The following is a 22,739-nucleotide window of genomic DNA, read 5'->3' on the forward strand; positions in this document are numbered from 1 at the left end:
TCGGGCGCGCCAAAGTGAGCCCAAGGCTACGCACTACGGGCATGAGTGCAAGCCGTGGCAAAGCGAGACGCCAGCCTCGCCTCTCCCACAGGGTGTCAGGGGAGCAGGACGTCGGGCCGCTGGGACCCAACAGTCCCTGGATCCTCGGCGAACGTGAGAGCCACATCGCCAGCCAAAGCCTTCCTGCAAACAGAGCGGGCGAGGGCTGCGCTCCCGTGTCTCAGGTGGCTGCGGGCCACGGCACGGAGGGTCACCAGAGCAGAGGAAGCAGCCGAGCAAGGTTTTCCACTTCTGCATTGTTTGTGTGGGGCAAGCGGCGCTAGATCTTTCTCTGAGCAAAGGTAGCACTGTAGCACTGTCGTCCTGTCGTTCATCGATTTGCTCGAGCGGGCACCAGTAACGTGTCCATTGTGAGACTTGTTACTGTTTTTGGCATATCGAATATGCCACGGGGAGCTTGCCAGGCTCTGTCGTGTGGGAGCAAAGGTAGAAGAAAGAAAACAGCTTGGTAACTGGACTGGAAATGGGGACGGGGGGTGGGGGTGCAGCCAGGCCTGGCATTCATTTTGTCTGTATGTTGGGGGCCACACCCAAGGGTGCTCAGGGCTGACTCCTGGCCTTGTGCAGGGCCCTTTGTAAGTACCAGGGATCCAACCTGGGTCAGCTGCATGCAAGGCAAGTGCCGTGTCCACTGTACTATCTCCTCGGCCCCTGGAAGGCATGACAGGGCACACCCCCCAAGAGTGCACAGGTTCCAGCTCATTCCATGGACCTTGACTCAAAAGGCACCAAGAAGAACAGGTGGGGAGAAACTCGCCAGGGGCGCTTGCGGCAGCTCTGGTTCCAATCCCAGCACCCTGAGAACAACCCCAGAGCACTAAGCAGGGGGTAGCCCTGGACACTACTGGGCGCAACCCCCCAAAACCAAAACAAAACAGGAAATAAACCAAAACACCAAAGGAGGGTGGCTGGACGGCTTCCAGCTCAGCTTTAACATGGGAGGGAACAGACCTCCGGGGGGGTCCCTGGCAGAAGGGAGCCTGTGGGGGGGTAGGGGGGCATTTGGACCCAGGGGCCCTTTTCGTCCAGCACCAGGCCCTGGCCCAGGAGGCAGCCCTCACAGACACAAAGGCACCCGGGGAGACGGGGAGAGGCCGGGTTCCCACAGATCAGAGCCCAGTCGGAGCCTTCCGCGTGCAAAGTGCCAACCTGGACCATCGTCGGCCTGGATCCTGCCCAGTAACTCAGGCTTCGTGGCCAGCTGGGTCATATGTCTTATGGATTAGTTTATCCCCCTTAAAAGTCACACATCAGGGGGCTGGAGCGATAGCACAGTGGGGAGGGCACTTGCCTTGCACACGACCAAGCCCGGGCTCAATCCCTGATATCCCTGAGGGTCGGCTGTGCGCCACCAAGAGTGACTCCTGAGCGCAGAGCTGGGGGCAGTTCCTGAGCATTGCCAGGTATAGCCCCAAAAAGAAAAAAAAAACAAAGTCACACATCAGACTCATGAAAGAATGCAGAGAAGAGTCTGGATAAACCAGTTAGAAACGGCTATACCGGTCGCAAACCAAACACAAACAAAACTGAAAACAAACAAGTATAAACACCCCCAAAGCAACCCAAGTCCCCCCATCCCCCACGCACACACAACATACCGTGGGAACGAGACCCAAAATACACAGTTCTGCTCCTCCCCGGGGTCCCCCTGCACCCACCTTCTTCCTTCCTGACCCCGAGTGACTCCACACTCAAGGACAAAGGGACCCGAAGGACTCAGTCAACTCGTGGCTTCTGTTCCCTCCCAGAATGAGGAGAGAACAAAACCCAGCAGGGACACGGGGAAGAGGGGCTCCCCCGGAACCTGGAACCCAAGGGCCCCTCCCCCCAAAGTGTCCCGACTCCCACACGCTCCGCAGCTCGGACACTGCCCTTGGCCTTTTGAACCCGGTTCTCTATTCCCAAGGGCCACGCCGACACTCTCTCTTGCCCGAAGGAGAACTTCCGTGGGAAAGTCACCCTGGCACTGGGGAGCAGGAAGCACCCCGTAATCTGGGGTCACAGCCCCAGGGGCCAATTCCAGATGGGCCGCCTGTGTGACCTCAGCCAGGCCACTGCCTCGCCTTTCTGGGATGAAATTAATGACACTGCCCGTGAGTGTTACATCCCGCTGAGACGGCACACTTCTATTCAGGCACAGGGAGGAGGGCGCAGCGTGTAGGGCCATTTGTGGGATTCCACTGGGGGGATTTGCAGTCTAACCTCAGGCCAGTGATCTACAAGGCCTGGAGCAAAGAGGTCATGTTCGCTCACCCACTTTCTTATTTTTTTGGGGGGGAGTGTTTTTGAGCCACACCCGGTGGTGCTCAGGGGTTCCTCCTGGCTCTGCACTCAGGAATCACTTATGGCAGTGCTCGGGGGACCCTAGGGGATGCCGGGGATCGCACCTGGGTCGGCGGCTACGTGCAAAGCAAGTGCCCTACGCAGTCCTCTGGCCCTGGCCCTCACCCTCTCGCCCATTTTCACCTGCCTTCCTTCTCCTCCTACAGCTCTAAGAGACAGATGCCGGGAAGCTGCACGTGATTCTCTGAGCCCCACAGAAAGGAAAAGAAAATGGAGGATCTGAAGGCAAGTGGCGAGAGGAAGAGTGATCCAGCTCCCGACTGCCCAGAGAGAGTCCAGAACGACCGAGGGAACGTCCAGTGGGCCAGAGGCCTCCCAGTCCTGGCTGCAGAGGACATGCTGGTCCTAGGTGGCTCTGTTGCCTTGGAAACCAACCAAGTGACGTTCGGGTTTATAAGGGCCTGACCGAAATGTCAGCAAGTGGAGCCGCCAGTTTGGGGAAGGCCGAAGCAGAATCCAGGATGGCGGCCTCCCCGGCGGAAACGCAAGCGTTTGGGGGTGACTGAGAGTCATGTGTGGACATGGGGCAGAATGACGGTGCCACTGCCCCCCTCAGACATTCTCCAGACAAATCCAGATGCGTGAGCAGAATGCAGAATTCAATGTGGCCGAGGAAGAACGTTCTAGAACAGTCTGCTGGGCTGTAAGGGCATCGGGGCAGGGGCGCTCTCTGCCTCTCTAGAGCGAGCACCTAGTTTTGGCTCAAGTGCAACTGTTATCTGTTTGAAAGCCTTTAGGAGGATCGGCGAAACCGGGTTGTTCCAATTCCCTCCAGAGATAAGGGTCCTGCAACTGGTTATGAACAGACGATCTGCATTAGAGTCAGCCGCAGACACAGTGATGTGTATCAGATTTCCGTCTTAAGTTTCTCCAGCTCTTGACATTAAAATATTCTTTTGCTCCAAAATAATTAATGGACTAATAATATTTTTTTGAAATGGAGACAACTACAGAGATTAGAGAGGAACACTTATCTCCTGCTATCGTAATGCTCATACAGTTTTAATAAAAACGCTGGAAGCACCATCTATTTAAATGAAATTAAGGAAAAGGAAAGTTTACTTTTCCCAAGAAGGCAAGTTAGCTTTTTATGTTTGTTTGCTTTGATTTCCTGATACTTTGCGATGAAGAGCTGGTCTTTCAACCTTCAATAAACCTTATGCTATATAATAGTGCGAAACTTGGTCTTTATTAGTTTTTTGATTTTTTTTTCTTTTTGGGTCACATCCGATAGTACTCAGGAGTTAGTTACTCTTGGCTCTGCACTCACGAAATTACTCTTGGTGATGCTTGGGGATCATATGGGATGCTGGGGATTGAACTGGGGTCAGCCACGTGCAAGGCAGTGCCGCACCCACTGGAATATCTATCGTTCTGGCCCCCAAATTGGGTCTTTAAAGGTCATGTTTGAAATGGGCTATATCTGATGTTCTCCCTGGACAGCCATTCTAAGGTGACAACGCATCACACTCACGTTACACGTTTTTTTTGGGGGGGAGGAACCCCACCGTGCTCAGGAGTGACTCCCACCTCTGTGCTTGGGAGTTGCTTCTGGCAGCTCAGCCCTGCACAGCCAGACCTGGGAACACTCTTCTCACACTCACTGGCCGGGGGCACACGCAGCCTTCCTGGGCTGCCATGACACGTGCCGGGCCTGGTTCTCTCCGTCCGCGCCCACTGGCGAGGCCGATACAGCTGACCTGCCCTGCGCGGCTCCTAGGGGACATCTGATGTTCTCCTGACTTCACGAGCCCCCAGTGGGCGATCTCGGAAACACCAACTCTTTAAGGCTCGCACCAAGGCTCTAGGGTGCGAGGTCCAGGGTAGCACCGGGCAGCGGGGAGAGAGGACACGGACACGCTTACTCACTTTTCAAAGAAATGTCGGATGATCAGCAAGACGAAGGCGTACGGAATCGTCATGTACAGGTGAGAGGGCTTCACAAAGATGAGGCCGTCCTGGTCCTCCAGATCCGACCACTTGATGGTGGGAGGGAGCCAGAGTCTTTCCAGCCAAAACCATTCTTTAAACGTCTGAAACATTCTAGAGGAACGGAAAAGAGAGGGTTAGACTGGGACGCAGATGCTTCAGATTCAGGTAACACGCAGCATGTCTACTTCAAACCCCGATGCCAAAGCGGGCCGCGGCGGAAGGCAGGGAGGGAAGGCATTCTCATGGGCTTCAGGACCCCACGGGACACGCTGTGTTGACGGTGGTAGGGCCGGGCCGGCACCCATGTCACCACGCCTCGAAGGCTGACATCCAGCCGGCGTCTTCACCTTCCAGGCTGAGAAAAATAAGTTCGCAATGACCCTTCCGACTTGGGCGTGCCTCGGTCAACATCAGGCAAGCTCCAGTCCATAAAAACCTTCCAAGGAAACAAATTATCAAATGCTTCCTTTTCAGCAGGTCCGACTTTAAGGGGGAGAAACTCCAAACAATAATAGTGAGTTTTGTGTTGAAATATTGAATGCAATCAAAGTAAAGAGAAAGTAAAGTGAAATTTATCAGTTACACAGGCGGGGTGGGGGGCTGGGGATGTGGGGGGCCGGGGTGGAGCTGTACTGTGATTCTTGGTGGTGGAATATGTGCACTGGTGAAGGGATGGGTGTTTGAGCATTGTATAACTGAGACTTAAACATGAAAGCTTTGTAACTTTCCACATGGTGATTCAATAAAATAAAAAAAAAAACCTTCCAAGGGCCCAAGAACTCCTCCTGGGGGTCAGAGAGAAAGTATCCGGGGGACGGTGCTTGATTTGCTTGTGGCTGACCCTGACCCTGGTTCCATCCCGGGAACAGCATAGGGATCCCCTGAGCACCAGCACAGAACCTGGAATTGTTCCTGCATACCACTGAGAGTGTAGCCTCAACCCATGCCCCTTCACACCACACACACACACACACACACACACACACACACACACACACACACACAGGGAAAAGAAAACCTCTTCTAAGCGATGATTGCAGTGGTTCCAGCTCGCACATGCCGCATGTCACACACACTCACTGAGCCTGCACTGTTGGAGGCACAGAAGGGACTTAAAGACAGTGTCCCGGGGCTGGAGCCACAGCACCAGCAGGTACTGCCTTGCACTTGCCTTGCACGGGTCCAACTGAGATTCTGTCCTCAGCTCCCCATAGCGTCCCCGAGCCTATCAGGAGTGATACCTGAGGGCAGAGCCCAGGAGTAAGTTCTGACCACTGCTGGGCCTGGCCCTAAACTTTAAAAAAGAAAAATTAAAATAGGGATGGGCTGGAGAGATTGCATAGCGGGTAGGGTGTTTGCCTTGCACGCAGCCAACCCAGGTTCAATTCCTCCATCCCTCTTGGAGAGCCCGGCAAGCTACTGAGAGTATCCTGCCCGCACGGCAGAGCCTGGCAAGCCACCTGTGGCGTATTCAATATGCCAAAACCAGTAACAACAAGTCTCACAATGGAGACGTTACTGGTGCCCGCTCGAGCAAATCGATGAGCAACGGGATGACAGTGCTACAGTGCTACAAAATAGGGACTGAAGTGATAGTACAGTAGGGAGGGCACTTGATTGCTGATTGCATGTGGCCAGTCTGGGTCTGTCCCCAGCATCCCATAGGGTCCCCTGAGCCCTGCCGGGAGTTGATTCCTGAGCACAGAGCCAGGAGTAAGCCCCAAGATACTGTTGGTGTAACCCAAAAACTTTTAAAGAAATAAAAATAAAAAGAGTGTCCTTCTCTTGAAGAGTCACATGCGGTCTCGTGGCCACACGAGGTCTGAAAAAGTCGACAGAGTCATGATCTGTCATGACTGCGGGAAGGCGGCTCAGGAAGAGGAAGGCTCACACTGGTCCCTGGTTTGCCCAGGTGTGCTCAGGACAGACAGAGCAAGCCTGACTGACAGAACAGACCAGAAGGTCTCTCAGGACAGAACAACTGACTGTCAGAACAGACTCAAACATCTACTCGGGACTGACTGACTGACGGATGGAACAGACCAGAACATCTGCTTAGGACAGACCGACTAAGTGACTGATGGAATAAACCAGAAAGAACATCTGCTTGGGACAGACCAGTTGACTGACAGAACAGACCAGAATGTCAACTCAGGATAGACCAAGCGGCTGATGGAACAGAGCAGAATGTCTACTCAGGACCGACCGACTGACTAACAGAAAAGGCCAGAATGTCTGTTCAGGACTGACTGACTGACTGACAGAACAGACCCGAACGTGTGCTCAGGACTGTCTGACTCACTGACACACTAACAGGCCAGAACATCTGCTCAGGTCTGAGTGATGAATGGGACAGGCCAACTGGCTGATGGAAGAGACCAGAGTGTCTGCTCAGGATAGACCGACTGACGGAACCGGCCAGAACATCTGCTCTGGACTGACTGCGCGATGGACGGAACAGGCCAGAACGTCTGCTCAGGGCAGGGCTGCCTGGCTGGTGGGAGGGAGGCACACCACAGCTGACTGAAGTCAAACAACCCCATTACGACCAACTCCAGAACAATCTGTGAACGTCGGTGCGGGGGGCGTGGGGGTTCAATGGGCGTGCTTGGCCCTGCTGAGTCTGGCTATGTTGACTTTGGGACATGTTCTCCGCACGCAGCCCCAGACTAGTTCTGCTTTGCAGATAAAGCGTGAAGGAGACGCCCACGGCTCCTTGCTTCCTGTGGCCGAGCTGGGCTGACCTACGTGCGGGCTAAACACCTGGGGAGCCGTCAGTGGCATCTGCGGGCCTGAGCCAAGCCAAGCAGGAGCACCAGCCCGTGGCCAGAGTCCCGGCAGGCGGCCCTCAGGAATGGAGAGAAAAGGTCAGACCGAGGCACGCCGGGTGTGGGAAGAAGGTCCCCGAGGAGACCAAAAGCATCGAAGTGATTCCCTTCCATTATAGTTTTTAATTCTGTTAAGTCTTTAAGAAACACAGCCAAGGGGCTGGAGCTATAGCACAGCGGGGAGGGCGTTTGCCTTGCACGCAGCCGACCCAGGTTCGATTCCCAGCATCCCGTATGGTCCCCTGAGCACCGCCAGGAGTAATTCCTGAGTGCAGAGCCAGGAGTAACCCCTGTGCATTGCTGGGTATGGACCCCCCCAAAAAAAAAAAGAAACGCAGCCAAGACTGGAGAGCAAAATTTTAAAAAATCAGAGTATTTCCAGCCTAAACAGGGCGTCCCTGCAAAGAAAGACGCACTGAGAGAGGGTGCTGGGGCCCCCACTTTCAGCAGTGCCTGCTCCCTACCCACACCCCTGCATTCTTCCTGGCCCGGGGCTGCCTCGCCACAGGGGACAGTGTCTCCCCTCCTGGCTCAGTGGTGCAGGGTGGGGTGCAGCTTTGTGGGGGCTCTCCCTGGGTCCTCTCCACCCCTCCCTCCTGCCAGAAGCACCCGGGTTAACGCCACAGGGGCGATCCTTTGGGGCAAGGCGGCTGCTGGCCCTGGGCCGCCCCAGCCTGGAGAGTTTTGCACTAGAGGACGTGGACCCCGCGCAGTGTGGCAGCCAGAGGATCCCGACTGACCACCCGGACGGGCCCTAGAGCATCCCCAGGGCATTTATTTCTCTTTGAGGTCCTCCCGCTCTCCCAGGCTGCAGGCCGAGCGGATGTTGCCAGAGCCCTTTTCCTTGTTCTCTACAACACGGATCAAACCCGAGGGGGATCTTTGAACTGACAGTTGCTCAAAATCCGCCAGCTCCTTCAGACATCAGACCCCACCACGCAGGCACACCATGACTGCAGTGAGTGAGCGGCACAGGAGACGCTAGGGGACGAGGCTGAGCCCGGGCGGCCGGGCTGACCATGGCCAGTAGCTACATGCTCTCGGATGGCCAGTGTGTCCCCAAGTACAGATTGAAAACGGTAACTGAGCATCTCTCGACAGAGGCCTTCTCTGTCGATCCTCACAACGTGTTCGTAATTGGTCCCTAACACGAGCGGTCCTCTTAAATCTCTCTTAAATAGGGCAGCTGGAGTGACACGACAGTGGGGAGGCTGTTTGTCTTGCACGTTGCTGATCCGGGTTTGATCCCTGGCGCCCCACAGGGTCCCCCAGCACTGCCAGGAGTGATTCCTGAGTGCAGAGCCAGGGGTAAGCTCTGAGCATCATCACTGGGTGTGACTCAAAAACCAAGAATGCCCCCAAAATTGACATCAAGATATTATTTAACAGGCATGTAATTGAGGGTGCCGGAGCGATAGTATAGCGGGGAGGGTGTTTGCCTTGCACGCTGCCCACCTAGATTTGATCCCTAGTACCCCAAAGGGTCCCCCAAGCACTGCCAGGAGTGATTCCTGAGTACAGAGGAAGGAGTCAGCCCTGAATGCCGCCAGGTGTGACCCAAAATTTAAAAATTAAAAAACAAAAAACAGGCATGTCATCAAATATTTACACACATTTGCTCAATCACTAACTAATTTGCCAGAGTACTACTAGCAATAGGGCTGGAGTGATAGCACAGCGGAGAGGGTATTTGCCTTGCACGCGGCCGACCCGGATTTGATTCCTCCGCCCCTCTTGGAGAGCCCGGCAAGCTACCGAGAGTATTTCGCTCCCACGGCAGAGCCTGGCAAGCTCCCCGTGGCATATTCAACATGCCAAAAACAGAAACAAGTCTCACAATGGAGACGTTACTGGTGCCCACTCGAGCAAATCGATGAGCAATGGGATGACAGTGACTGTGACAGTGACTACTAGCAATAGTAAAGATACCAAAGGACTTGGCGGTGCTTGATACCGCTCTGGCGGAGCCTGTCGGGAAGACCCTGGAGCCGAGCTACTCCGTAATCACGGTGCCCATCTTTGAAGAGAAACGAACAAGCTTTCGGCGCCAACGGTTCTGTAGTTGGTAAATGATCAGGGAGAAGTGCTGGGAGGTGAGGGGCAGGGCCACGCAGAGTGAGACTGTGCTGGTCCTGTCAGTGGCAGCCACACGCTCGGGAAGTGGGACCGCAAGCATTAGGCACCTCACCTGCATCCACGCAAAAAGGAGCAAGAAAGGTTTCGCTGTAATGGGCCCAAGAGGCTAACTTTTATCAAATAAATATTTTGTTTTCATTTGGGGGCCATACCCGGCGGTGCTCAGGGTTGACTCCCGGCTCTGAGCTCAGGAATCACTCCTGGTGGTGCTCAGGGGGCCCTCTGGGGTGCTGGGGATCAAACTCAGGTGTGTAACGTGTAAGGCAAGGGCCCTCCCCGCTGTCCTATCGCTCTGGTCCCCGTCTTTCGTACACAGGTTAGTAATAGCTTTTATTTATTTATTCTTTTGGCCTTTTGGGTCACGCCCGGTGATACTTAGGGGTTACTCCTGGTGGACATGGGGTACTGGGGATTGAGCCTGCCCTGCTGTACTATCACCCTGGCCCCTGCAATAGCTGATTTAAAGGCCCGTCTGTTACCTGTTTAAGATGCCTCCTTGCCTATTTTTGTTCTGGGGCCACACCTGGCGATGCTCAGGGCTGACTCCTGGTTCTGCATTCAGGGATCCCTCCTGGCAGTGCTCGGGGGACCCTGTGAGATGCCGGGGATCGAGCCCCAGTCTGCCGCGTACAAGGCAAGAGTTGTACCAGCTTACCACCCCAGCCCCCCGATGCCTTTTTAGATGCACACACAGCTACACAATGAACTCTTTGCACTCTGCGAGGAAATGGACAGTGTGCACCTTTCCAGCTTGCCTCTGTGAACCGGCTTCAGGGGTGTGAAGCCACCATCACCCACACGGCCCTTCTCTAGGTGCCGCTTCTCTCTCACCCCTTCATCCTGCCCACCTCTGCTCTGTGCACGGAACAACGGCGACCGCCCGCCCCGGAGGAAAGTGACTCAGGGGACAGGAGACGACCGGGCAGGGGTGTTCAGCCTCAGAAGTTGTTCCGAGCATGGACAAGGGGTCCGGAGAGGGCTAGCCCCGCCTCCAGAGGGAAACCGCCCTCCCTCGCCTCTGTTTTCCCTTGGGTGACTTTAGAAGTCTAAAATGAAAATTACTAGCTGGTCCCTGGGCCCTGGTGTCGCAATGCAAAGGCATTTTAACCCACTTAGCACCACGTCAGCGGCTCCTCCCAGCCCCAGCTCCCTGTCTCCTGCTGGCTGCCTGGTCTGCTCTCCTTCCGAGGCCGTGAGTCACCCCTCTTGCATCACAAATTACCCTGTTATTAGGCCCCAGAGCCAAGGAGGGGCCCCGGCTGCCCCGGACGCCCAGATGGCCGGAGCCCCAGCCCAGCCCCCACCTCCCGTCTGCGCCAGCACAGAGGCCTCCTGGATCCTGTCAGCGGCTGGGCACAGGCGTCCCCTCAGATGTGGCCTGCCCTGGGCCAGCTGGGGATCGGGAAGGGGGCGCGCGGGAACGACAGAGCACAGGCAAGAACCAGAGAGGGGCGTGGCCCACCGTGGGGACCCTGTGGATCTGCGCAGTGCCGGGCTGGCGTCAACAGTCACGCCCCCCTCCCCCTACCCCTCCCCAGCACCTGCACAGCAAATGCCCCGGACAAACCCTGGAGGGTTCATGTTGCTCTGGCGGCCACCAGACCTCGCCCCTGCCAGCACAGGGCAGGGGGGTGCGGAATTTCCTGGACTGGACACACGGGGTACATAGGCTCGGATCTCCAGAGAAACCCACCCCCCCACACACACACTCACACAACACACTCCTCTTTATGAGCTCTCCCAGCGACAGGATCTGACGGGAGTAAACCATTCCTGTGTACTCATCTGTGAAATGGGTACATTTCATTTCTGGACAATCTGGGTTGGGGCTAAATAAGAGCGTCCGCATCAGCCGCACAGGGCAATGCCTGGCCTGGAGGAAGAGCCCCATGGGCTACAGGTGGGGGCCATGGACACGATCCACGTTTGCCCAGCATCGTCAGCGCGGGCTCCAGAGGGCCACACCGGCCGGCCATCACCCCTGATGGTCGGATGTCCTTGGATCGGGTGGGGACAGCCAGACCCGGGGCTGCTGGCGAAGGGCAGCTCACCCCCTAGGTGTCAGAGGCCTCCTTGCATCACCGAACCCGCCTCTGGCCCTGTCACCAGAGGAAGCACTTGACCAAACAGTCGAAGACCTGCAGGAGGGCGTGGGGCCCTGATCTGGATCAACAGGGAATCTGGACCATCCCTCTCCCCCGCAGATGGCGAGGAGGCCCCGCGAGGCGTGGGGAAGGGAGTGGTGAAGCAAGTGTGTTTGTAAGCAAGGGTGCCTCTGTGATGAGGACAGGAAGCGCTTCCTGCCGGGGGAACCCCGGGCCCGTCCTCGGGGAAGGGAAAGGTCCTGACACCAGGAGAGGGGAGGGAGGACGGCCAGTGGCCTGTTCCCGGCACCCACGTCCGTCACTCTGACAGCGTTGTAAAAAGTAGCAAGGGCTGGGGCTGGGGCCTGCACCCGCGCGCGCGCGCACACACACACACACACACATCTACACACACACACGCACACGCACACGCACACGTTTGGCGTGTGGGAGCCCCAGGGTGGAACCTCGGTCTGCCTGGTCCCCGGAGCACTGCCACCCCTCCGGAGAGCAGCGTGCGGGAGGGCGCCCCAAGGCCCGGAGCACACAGAAGGACGCTTTCTCCCGCCCTCCCTGCCCTCAGGATTTCAGCTGTACCCGGCTGAGATATCCAGAGGGGCTTTTGCCTTCGAGCGTGATGGGCTGCGAGGTCTCCTGGGTGCCGAGGGTGACGATCTCACACGTTCCTCAAAGACGACGCTCTCCTGGGTCGGGGCTGACCCGATAACACAGCGCGGAGGGTGCTGGCCTTGCACACTGAAACCCTGGATTCATCCCCGGCTCCCCACAGAGTCCCCTGAGCTCCACCACAAACAGGTCCCTGAGCACAGAGCCAGGAGTAAAACGGCGAGCACGCTGGGTGTGGTCCAAACACGAACAGCAAAACAAAATCTCCCCAGAAGGTGCTCCCTGACTTCCGGCCCCAGGGCGGTCCTGTCCGTTTCGCCAGGGACTGGCTCCATTCTGCAAGTCAGCAGCCGTGACTCAGGAAACGCACCTGCTCATCCCTTTCCCGGGCACGGCCCTGGCAGCAGGAGAAGGGAGGCCCCCGCGGGCCGGCGGCACCTCCCGGTGCTCCCTCTCCGTCTCCCCAAGTCTCCGTCTCGAAACTCCTTCTTCAGTCTGACGCCGACCACGTATTTCCTTGAGGTTTTTTATTTTGTGTGTGTTTTTCCTGCGCCCAAACATGGTTGGTACAAGGGCTATGGTGACTGGCTCCTGGGGGTTTCAGAAGCGGGACCCGGAGTGTGGACCCAGAGCGGGGTGTGAAGGTGCTGGGGAGCAGCGGGGACTTATTTCTGCCTTTTTCTTTTCTCATTTCCTCCCCACGCTGTGCCGGGGGGGGCTGAACATGGGCCTCCTGCCTGCAAAGCGTGAGCTCGGCCCCTGTGCCACCGTGCCAACCTGTTCGTGCTGGAAACATTTAAACAAAAAGGGTTTGGGGGGGTGGGGCTTTTTCGGGGGGCCCCACCCGGCGGTGCTTAGGGCTTTACTCCTGGCTCTGTGCTCAGAAACCTCTGCCAACGGGGGTCAGGGGATCATGCCGGGTGCCGGGGATCAAACCCAGGTCGGTCGCGTGCGAGGCAAATACCGCGGCCGCTGCACCATCTTTCTCTCCCCCGAAATGGAGAAGCTCGAAGTTGGTCTAAAAGAAAAGAATGTGCTCCTTCCGTTGGCCTGGGTCAGTTCCTCTGGCCGGAGGGACCAGAGAGTGACCCTCAACTTCCCGCACTGCGCGCCAGAGGCCGCCCCCCCAGCCCAGAGCCTGAGACCCCTGAAACAGACCGCGGGTGTATTGCATGCAGGCAGGGACCAGCCCTGATGGCCTTTCTCCCAGAAGCTGTTCCGGAAGTTTCCCTGGAAAGTTCTTGACCTTGGGAATGCTGCTTCCTGCTGCCTGCCAACTCTGAGGCCAGGAGCCCCCCAACTCCAGCCGAACCCCCTTCCCAGGCACAGCTCTGCACTATGGTTACTGATGGCTCCACATCCCCTCCCCTCGGCCCTGCAGGCGGGAGTCATCACAGAGACATACATGGGTGGCCGCGGGGTGACACATTGGCCACAACCCTGCTGAGCCCTCGACCAAACACCAGGAGTTGCTTGGGGGGCAGGTGGGGGGTGGGACACGCCCAGGAAAGCCAGGAGCTCTGGAGGACAAGAGGGAAGAGAGAGGGACAGGGCTGGAGCACGAGCTTGGAGGCCCCCGATCCACCCAGCATCACACGGTCTGCCACATGCCACGGGAGTGGCCCTCCCGAGCACAGAGCCAGGAGCAGCCCCTGGGCACCACTGGGGTGGTCCCCAAAGCAAAGCAAAAGGGGGAGCAGAGCAGGTGACCCCCACAGGCAGTGGCCGCCACAGCCAGTTCTGCTGCGGAAAGCTGGAGTGAGAACGCTGACCGGGAGCTCTGGCCACGGCCTGGCGGGGAAGGCGTCTTTCCCGAGTGCTCCCGAGTCCTCCAGCCACGGGACTGGTGAGAGACACCGTGAATCCTGACAGAGCAGCTGGCTCCCGGGCAGACTCAGCCACAGGACACTGCCCAGGCACAGCCAGAGAGCCCAGCCACGGGGCACACCTGTGGGACACGCTGCCACAGCCACAGAGCCACGGAACACGGCCACGGCCACAGAGCACAGAACCACAGAGCCACGGCCACGAGACACGCTGCCACGGAGCACAGAGTGACAGAGCACAGCCACGGGGTACACCGCCACGGCCAAGGAGTCACAGCTCTATGGCGACAGCTCATGGAACTTCCCTGGACAGGACTCAAGGGTCCCGACCATCAAGTTGGCAGGTGACCCTGGGGCACCTCGTGATAGTTCACTGTCTTCACATGATTCATTTAGTTCCTTGGCACGTGGGTTGGGCTACTCTGAGTTCAGTGCTCAAGGGCTGCTGCAGTCGGGTCTCGGGGCCCGTGTGGTGCGGAGGATGGAACTAGGGTTCCCACATGCAGTCTGTGCTCCAGTCCTCAGGGCCATCTCCTGGCTCCTAAATCTGGAGGGTGTCGGGGTTTGAACAAAGGGAATCTCTGAAGTTCCCGCCTTGCACCTGAGGGACGAGAAGCTGGGAGCTGGGGGCCAACCGACCTCAACCAGGAGGAGAGCGTGGGGGCCCGGATCCTGCCCGGAGCTGGGGACTGTGCCTCCAGACGGAAAGAACTGGGGCAGTGCTTTCTAGAAAGGAGCATGGGCCGTGGGTGGCACCCGCCTCTCCCAGGGAGGACACCCCCCGGGACAGACTCACCGCCCGCCACAATGCCAATCTCAGAGACGAGATTTAGAAAACACTGTGGACTGGGCCCGAGTGACAGGACAGTGGGAAGACACCAGCCTTGCACACGGCCAACCCAAGTTCCACCCCCAGCACCTTATTGGGTCCCCTGAGGTCCACCAGGAGTGATCCCTGAGCACAGAGACAGGAGTAAGCCTGAGCACAGCCCATGTGGCACAAAAAAAAAAAGAAAAGAGAAAATAAAGAAAAAGAGAGTGAGAGATGGAAGGAAGGAAGGAAGGAAGGAAGGAAGGAAGGAAGGAAGGAAGGAAGGAAGGAAGGAAGGAAGGAAGGAAGGGAGGGAGGGAGGGAGGGAGGGAGGGAGAGAGGGAGGGAGGGAGGGAGGGAGGGAGGGAAAAAGGGATAATGGAGGAAGAAGAAAAAAAGGGAAAGCAGTGGGGTAAAGGAAGGTCAAGTCTAAATAAAGATAATTATACCTTGAGCACATCTGCCAGCTCTCGATAAAAGAACAAGAACACTGCATGTGTGCAATAGATATATTTGTATGTGAGTATCTGGTATTTGTCCAAATTCAGTGGTTTAGCTTACTTCCACAGCTTCCCCGCAGAAGCAGACAGGAAATGTTCCAGGCTCTACACCTACACGCTGACGGCTCTGGCTTGGAAACTTCACCAGTGACCAACAACGGCACAATCTGGTGCTGGTGGAATCGGCTACCAACTGTTACCCGCATTTCACCACCTACTGGCTGCTGACTTTTTAAATACTGGCCAGGTTTGTTTTCTTTTTTAAGCTTCACATAATGGTGGAAGCCCACTTTAAAAAAATCAGCATTCCCCGCGCCCACCCCGAAATCGCTGGGCATAAAATCTCCAACAATGATGTGGAGAGATAGGAGGGCGATACTCCACCCGCACAGCCTCGGCACTGCCGGAGCCAACAGCCAGAGTCAGGGCTTTTCCTGTCCAAACTCCAGATTTGCAGCTTGACTTGAAAACTCCAGAGCTGGTGGTGGTGGTGGGGTGGAGGGGCCGGTGTGGAGCAATGGGTGGGAAGAGGGTCAGAAGGACACAGTCCGCCCCTGCAAGTTCAGCCACCTGGCTCTGGCCGGCTGCTAAGGCGTCTCTCAGTGGCTCCGAGGTCTGAGATTATTCAGTGTGAATTTAATTTCCAAGTCAGTGCCACTGGGTTAAAGGTATTCGGGACACCACAGTCTCTCTCTGTCTCTGTTTCTCTGTGTCTCTCTGTCTCTGTCTCTCTGCCTCTGTCTCTGTCTCTGTCTCTCTCTCTCTCTCTCTCTCACACACACACACACACGGATATTCCTTGGAGAGAATCTGGGCATCAAATCCAGGGTCTCAGGTGCGAGGTTATGGCTTTATTTACTTATTTAGCCTTTGGATGCTCAGGGGTCACTCCTGCTCTGCATTCAGGAATCACTCCTGGCGGTTGCTCAGGGGACCCTATGGGATGCTGGGGATCAAACCCAGATCAGTCATGTGCAAGGCCAGCGCCGGACCCGCTGTACTATGGCTTTCAAATAAATGGTTTTTAAATAAAACCATTACGGTTTTATTTAAACTCAGAATGTGGGTTTTCTCAGGGCCAGTTGGGACCCACTGAAGCTTACCCAGGAATTAGCTGGGGCCCTTCTAGGGACGCTCCTGGGGACATCTGGCCAGTTACACAGCCCAGGGGTCCAGTTAAGGACCCTTAAACGGGCTGCTGGGGAACGGGCAGTGCCCGGGGTGACCTGGGCCATGCGTGCGTGGTGCTGGGGACCAGAGTCTGGCCTGCCCTTGGGACTATGTCCTGCCCTGTGGAGAGGTTCCACTCATAACCTGGATCGATTAAGATCAGCATCTCTGCAGGCCATCTGGCCTAGCACCGCGTGCTGCCGGCTCAGTGAGCAGAGAGGAAGCCAAGCGCCAGCTCGAATGTGCCCACTGCCCCCGGCCCACAGCTGGACCAAGTTACTGACATCATCAGCCCCAGGGCGGCCCCCGCCAGCACGAGCCCCCTTCTCAAATCCCCCCGCCCCACATCGTACACCCCAGACTCACACCACCCTTGCTGGTGTGGGAAGGAAAGGGAATTTTTTAAAATTTGGGGGTCACACCCAAGAAGGCTCAGGGGTTACTCCTGGCTCTGCACTCAGGACTCACTCCTGGCGGTGCTCAGGGGACCTTGTGGGGTGCCGGGGATTGAACCCCGGGTTGGCTGTGTGCAAGGCAAGCGCCCTCCCCGCTGTACTAAGGCTCCATCCCCATGGTCTGGATGGGACTGGCTGGACGGCCCCCACTTCTCACTCTTTCTGGCCAGGTCAGCAGTGGCCAGTGCGTTTGTGTCACCAGGGGTCCCATACGTGGCTTTTTCTTTCAATGTGGCGCTGTTACCTACAGGCTCTCGCAGTGGCACCCACGTGTCCAGCTCTGCAGGGCACACGCCAAGCATGGACACGATGCCCAAGTGACTCGTCCACTCAGACCTAAAGACACTACCCAGGATCCACAGCACTTGGTGTTTTGTTTTGTTTTTGTAGGGGGGTGGGTGTTGGGTCACACCCAGCGATACTCAGGGGTTACTCCTGGTTTTGGACTCAGGAATCACTCCTGGCAGTGCTCAGGGAACCATATGGGATGCTGGGGATGGAAGCCGGGTCCACTGCGTGCAAGGCCAGGAGCCCTGCCTGCTGTGCTATGGCAATGCCCAGTGCTCTTGCACACGCTCCCCAGCGCTGGGCCCTCCCACAAGCTTCCCACCCCTGCTGGCACCTCTGCCCGGTGTCTCCCACATCACTGGGGTCTTCACCTGCCTCCCCATGGCCAGCTGGGCTGAGCCTGCCCCATGCTTCTCGCCATCTGAGGGCGCCTTCTCGTGAGATGCACGGCCTGCCTGGGGCGCGGCTCTGTCCTCCTTGGAAGGGCACTTCCGTCTGTCCTGGCACCTTCCGCCTTTGGCCTGGGACCTGCCTGGCAAACGTCTCCTGCCCCTTGGTGCCCACCTTCTCTTCCTTTCATCGAGACCGGAGGGGGCGGGGGGAAGTCTGTTTCAGTTAGATAGTAGGCTCAAGTTTTTAGCTCTTTTTCTTTCTGTTAATGCGTTTTGTGCCTTATTTAAGAAATCTCTGCTCGAGGGGCTGGAGCGATAACACAGTGGGTAGGGCATTTGCCTTGCACGCAGCCAACCCGGGTTCGATTCCCAGCATCCCATATGGTCCCCTGAGCACTGCCAGGAGTAATTCCTGAGTGCAGAGCCAGGAGTAACCCTGTGCACTGCTGAGTGTGACCCAAAAAGTAAAAAAAAAAAAAAAGAAAGAAAGAAAGAAAAGAAGAAAAGAAATCTCTGCTCGAGGGGCTGGAGTGATGGAAGAATGGGAAGGGCCCTTGCCTTGAACAGGGCTGACCTGGGCTTGATCCCTGACACCACACAGGGTCCCCCTAGCCCTGGCAGAAGTGATCCTTGAGTACAGAGCTGGGTGTCATCCCTGAGCGCTGCTGGGTATGGCTGAAAACCCAAGAAAAGAAAATAAATCTCTGCCTGACGGGGCCAAATAAGCATTTTCCCAAAGAGGACAGACCGACGGCCCAAGACACACAGAAAGAAGCTCATCAGCACTTACTCTCGGGGCAATGCAAGTCCTGAGCCCCGGAGTTATCACCTCGTTCCTATCAGAGCAACTGGCAGAAAACACAGGCACAGCCGCTGGCAGAGACGGCCAGGGCAGGCGGGTCTCGGGTCCAGCCGCTGTGGAGCCCAGCCCGCCAGCGGGTCAGCCTGCCAGAGTTCAGGAGAGAAGCTCCGGGTGACCCACGTCTGGGTGCTGATTCTTCAGGATTCAAACAGGGAAACACTTTGAAAAGATGGGTGAGGGGCTGGAGCGATAGCACAGCAGGAGGGCATTGCCCTGCACCCGACTGACCTGGGTTCAATCCCCAGCATCCCATCGGGTCCCCCGACCCCTGCCGGGAGTAATTCCTGACTGCAGAGCCAGGAGGAAGCCGTAATATTGCCGGGTGTGACCCAAACAACAAAACCAAAAATCGATGAGGGGCTGGAGTGAGAGGACAGCAGGGAGGGTGTTTGCCTTGCACACGGCCAACGCGGGTTTGGTCCCCGGGATTCCATAGGGTCCTCTGAGCACCGCCAGGAGGAGAGATTCCTGAGCACAGAGCTGGGAGTAAGCCCTGAGCATTGCCAGTGTGGTCAGATAAAGAACAGCAAAAGAAAAGAGTCCCTGGGCGGGTGGATCCCTCTGCCCTCTGCAGGATCACTCACGGCCGACCCAACGGAGAGGCCGGCGGGCCCCGGGGGCAGAAGAAGCAGAGGCCGGCAGGGGACAGCCCAGTACTGCAGGCGGTGCCTGACTAGCACGTCGGAGGGAAGCTGACCCGGAGTGGTGTCCCTTGCACGCGGGATGCGCAGAGGCCAAGCAGGGGGAGCAGCGAAGCCAAAGCCAGCAGTCGGGAGAGGACAGGACAGTGGTGCGGGCGTGTGCGAGGCCTGTCCACTCGGTCGGTTCCCAGCTGGACATCGCCAGGTGCAGCCCCAAGAGCAGCACTAGTATTTGGCCTGGGGGTCCCCACACTATAGAAGCGTATGTCCTGGGGCCTTGTGTGCATGTGTGTGTGCATGTGTGTGTGTGCATGGTGTGCGTGCATATGGGTGTGCGTATGTGTGCATGTGTGTGCATATGTATGCGTGTGCATGTGTGTGTGCATGTGTGTGCATATGTGTGCGTGTACATGTGTGTGTGCGTGGTGTGTGTGCGTGTGCATATGTATGAGCATGTGTGTGCATATGGGTGTGCGTATGTGTGCATGTGTGTGCATGTGTGTGCATATGTATGCGTGTGCATGTGTGTGTGCATGTGTGTGCATATGTGTGCGTGTACATGTGTGTGCGTGTGCATATGTATGAGCATGTGTGTGCATATGTGTGCATGTGTGTGTGTGCGCATGTGTGTGAGGATGGGATCATACCCAGTGTTACTCCTGACTCTGCACTCAGGAACCACTCCTGGCAATGCTCAGGGGACCCTAAGGGGTGCTGGGGGTCGAATCCGGGTCAGCCCCATGCCAGGTCAATGCTTGCCCTGCTGTCCTATCGCTCCGGCCCATCCTTGGGCCCTTTCATTGCTGAACTGGGCAAGTCGGCTGAGAACCCCTGGTGTTCCCTCTCGGGAGACCCTCCCCCAACTCAAAGCCTCCGACACAGAGCACAGGCCGAGTACCAGCAGGGAAAGAAGACGAGGGCTCCATTATGTGGCAGGGGGTGCAAACCAGATTTTGTGTGCTTGTGACACAGTGCTCACAGATTCATGGACTGAAAATGCTGGGCTGAGACATCTGGTGGACAGGAAGGAAGCAAAAGTCACCGCAGAAAACAAGGCGGAGAAACCACAGCCCATCTCAAGGGTACGCAGATACTCGGTCATCAAGGATGGTGTGGCCCGGAGAAAAACACAAGTGGGAGCCCTTACGTAATGGCCAGCGTTCCCACAGCCACGTTTTAAAACATTCAAAACAAACAAACACACTAAAGGGCCAGAGAGACAGAACAGGCGCCAGGCACTCAGCCCCTTCTCTCCTGGCCCGGCACGCAGCCGGTCCTGGTCTGATCCTGAGCACTACCAGGAGTGACCCCTGAGCACAGAGCCGAGAGTCAGCCCTGGGCATTGCTGGGTGTCCCCCCGCACCTCCCCCAGTAAAAGCCAACAGTGAAACTTGACAGGGGGTGGGGGAGGTGGTCAGAGAGGTGGCTCAAATGGCCAGAGCACAAGGCCTGCATGTGAGTGCCCCAGGTTTGACCCCGGCACCTCATGCCCCCCACCCCACCACCCCCCTGAACTACTGAATGGGGCCTTCGAGCACCGCCAGGTGTGACCCAAAATCAAATAAGAATGAAAAATCAGGGACATTGATCATGTACCTTGTTGGAGCAAATGTTCTCGCTATTGGCTTGGATCGAGCAGGGACGTCTCCACGGCCGGGCCTGGGCCTGGGGCCAGCGAACCCACAGGGGTTTAGCACCAAGCTGCTCCAAAGTGCCCAGCAGAGGAGCTGGGTGGGAGGCAGTGTTGGGCCCCAGCCTGAGGCTCCCGAGTGCCCCTGCACAGGCCTTTGCTCCGGGACGCGCTGAGCGGGCACACGTGAGCCTGAGCCCCGAGAGGCAGTGCTCTGAGCCCACTGGCGCTCTTGACTGTGCACATGTGTGGTGAGTGCGCTGGGGGGGGGGTTTGTTTTGTCTTTGAGGGGTGATGTACAGGGGTACTTGGGGGCTCCTGGTGGTGCTGGGGAAGCAGATGGTCAAAGACTGATCTGGGGTGATGTACTGCAGCCCCTTCTTTCCCTCCCTCCCTCCCTCCCTCCCTCCCTCCCTCCCTCCCTCCCTCTTTCCATCCCTCCCTTCCTCTTTGTTTCTGGCCCACTCCCAGCGCTGCTCAGGCTCTGTGCTTGGAGGTCACCCCTGGCTCTGCCTCGGAGGACCCTCTGGGGTGTTGGGGATTGCAAGGCCAGCGACCTCCCCGCTGTCCTATCTTTCCGGCCCACACCAGCTCCCAGGCCCAGCGGAGGAAGGTTCTGGCTTGGCAGTTGGGTTCCCAGGGAGCTCCTCGGGAAACGTGGAAAGCTCGGCCCGAATCCACACAGCTCTGAACCGAACACGAGCAGGTGCCTTGTCCGGCTCGGGTCACGCACGCCTTAGGACACAGGCACAGCAGAAACTCTCTGCGGACTTCCTGGTGATTAGCGAGAAGAAATGGCCTTCAGCTGAGCCCAAACCCTCAACTAAACTCAGTGGCACAGCACACGCAGCTCGACAGGGAAGTGACAGACCCGCACGTGTGTGCGAAAGGCCAAGTGTGTCTCCAGCTCCTGCCTCCATCCCTTCTCCACCTCAGGCCTTCCCGGAGGTTAACATCTGATCAGGATAAAAATGCGGATGGGGAAGGCCCGATCCATAGCACAGCGGGGCGGGCGTTTGCCTTGCACGAGGCCGACCCGGGTTCAATCCCCGGCATCCTGTAGGGTCCCCCGAGCACCACCAGGAGTGATTCCTGAGTGCAGAGCCAGAAGGGATCCCTGAGCATCGCCGGGTGTGACCCAAAAAAGCCAAAACAAAAAGCAAACCAGCAAAATGGAAAAGGGCTGTCACTGATCTGAAGGGTCCCCCGTGGAACATCTGCCCGCCATCCCCAGCGCTCCCCGCCCAGCTGTCAAGCCCCAAACTCCCCTTTCACCACCCAGGGGAGCTTTGCATACCGCAGCCCGGCTTATTTTCATCAGGCCCTTCTTAGCTTGCTGCTTTCATCACGTAACAATCCGCAAGCTGAAAGCAACCCAGCCCGCCGCCCGGGAAGGGAACACGCAGGGCTGCAGCTCTCCAGTCACTCGGGGCCCTCCACCAAAGCCAAGGATCAGCTCCGGCCTGGTGCGTGCAGGTGGCTCCGGGGAAAGGCCGGGCAGGGAACCCCCCACCCCTGCTCACTCAGCTCTTCTGAATTCCCAGCCAGGCACAGGCTGCAGTGACACAATCTCTCATGCCAGCCGGCCGCTGGTATAAATGTGACTTCAGGCTTTGGCCCAGACTCTTGTCCCCAGTCCACCAACAGCCATGTGTGCGGTCCCTGGGGCAGTCTGCACCCTGGGCCCCTGACTTCACAGCCTGGGCTCGGGCCAAGGAGTGACCACCACACTCCACGGTCCTCCCCATGACCAGGGTGTCAGCACTCTGCTGGCGATGGCTCCACTCTGGGGCGGGGGTTTCCAGGAAAGCTCCTTCTCATGGTAACATGGGCTTAGAGGGCCAGAAAGAGAGTGCAATGGATAGGGCAGCCCACCCCGTTTGATCCCCATCACCCCATATGTTCCGCTGAGCTCCACTAGGAGTCGCCCCTGAGCACAGGGCAGGAAGTAGCTCCTGAGCACTGCTGGGTGTGGCCCAACCCTGCCACCTCCCTGAAGACAATCCCTGCACTTAAAATGGGGCCGGAAAGAGAGTGCAGGAGTGTCCCGGCACACAGCTGACCTGAGTTTGAGCCCCAGCTCAAACATTTGTCACACCGTATCACACCACCATGTCCCCTGTTTCTGGGCGACCTCCTGCTATTGTCCCCTGA

General features: G+C 57.3%; 2 protein-coding genes across 2 annotated transcripts in view; both read right to left on the reverse strand.

Annotated features, from left to right (window-relative positions):
• The window catches only part of CERS3 (ceramide synthase 3), a 72,594-nt gene that overhangs the window by 24,871 nt on the left and 24,984 nt on the right, over positions 1-22,739 (reverse strand). Inside the window, exon 3 of the mRNA XM_004617770.2 lies at positions 4,273-4,446. Coding sequence (XP_004617827.1) covers positions 4,273-4,445 — 173 coding nt within the window. The 5' untranslated portion in view covers position 4,446. The remainder of the gene's footprint in view (positions 1-4,272; positions 4,447-22,739) is intronic.
• Positions 4,421-22,739, reverse strand: part of LINS1 (lines homolog 1) — a 56,650-nt gene continuing 38,331 nt past the window's right edge. The window contains exon 8 of the transcript XR_008630773.1: positions 4,421-4,446. The gene's annotated coding sequence lies outside the window, so the exon portion shown is untranslated. The remainder of the gene's footprint in view (positions 4,447-22,739) is intronic.

The sequence above is a fragment of the Sorex araneus genome, chromosome 6, assembly GCF_027595985.1.
Source record: "Sorex araneus isolate mSorAra2 chromosome 6, mSorAra2.pri, whole genome shotgun sequence".
Classification (NCBI taxonomy): Eukaryota; Metazoa; Chordata; class Mammalia; order Eulipotyphla; family Soricidae; genus Sorex; species Sorex araneus.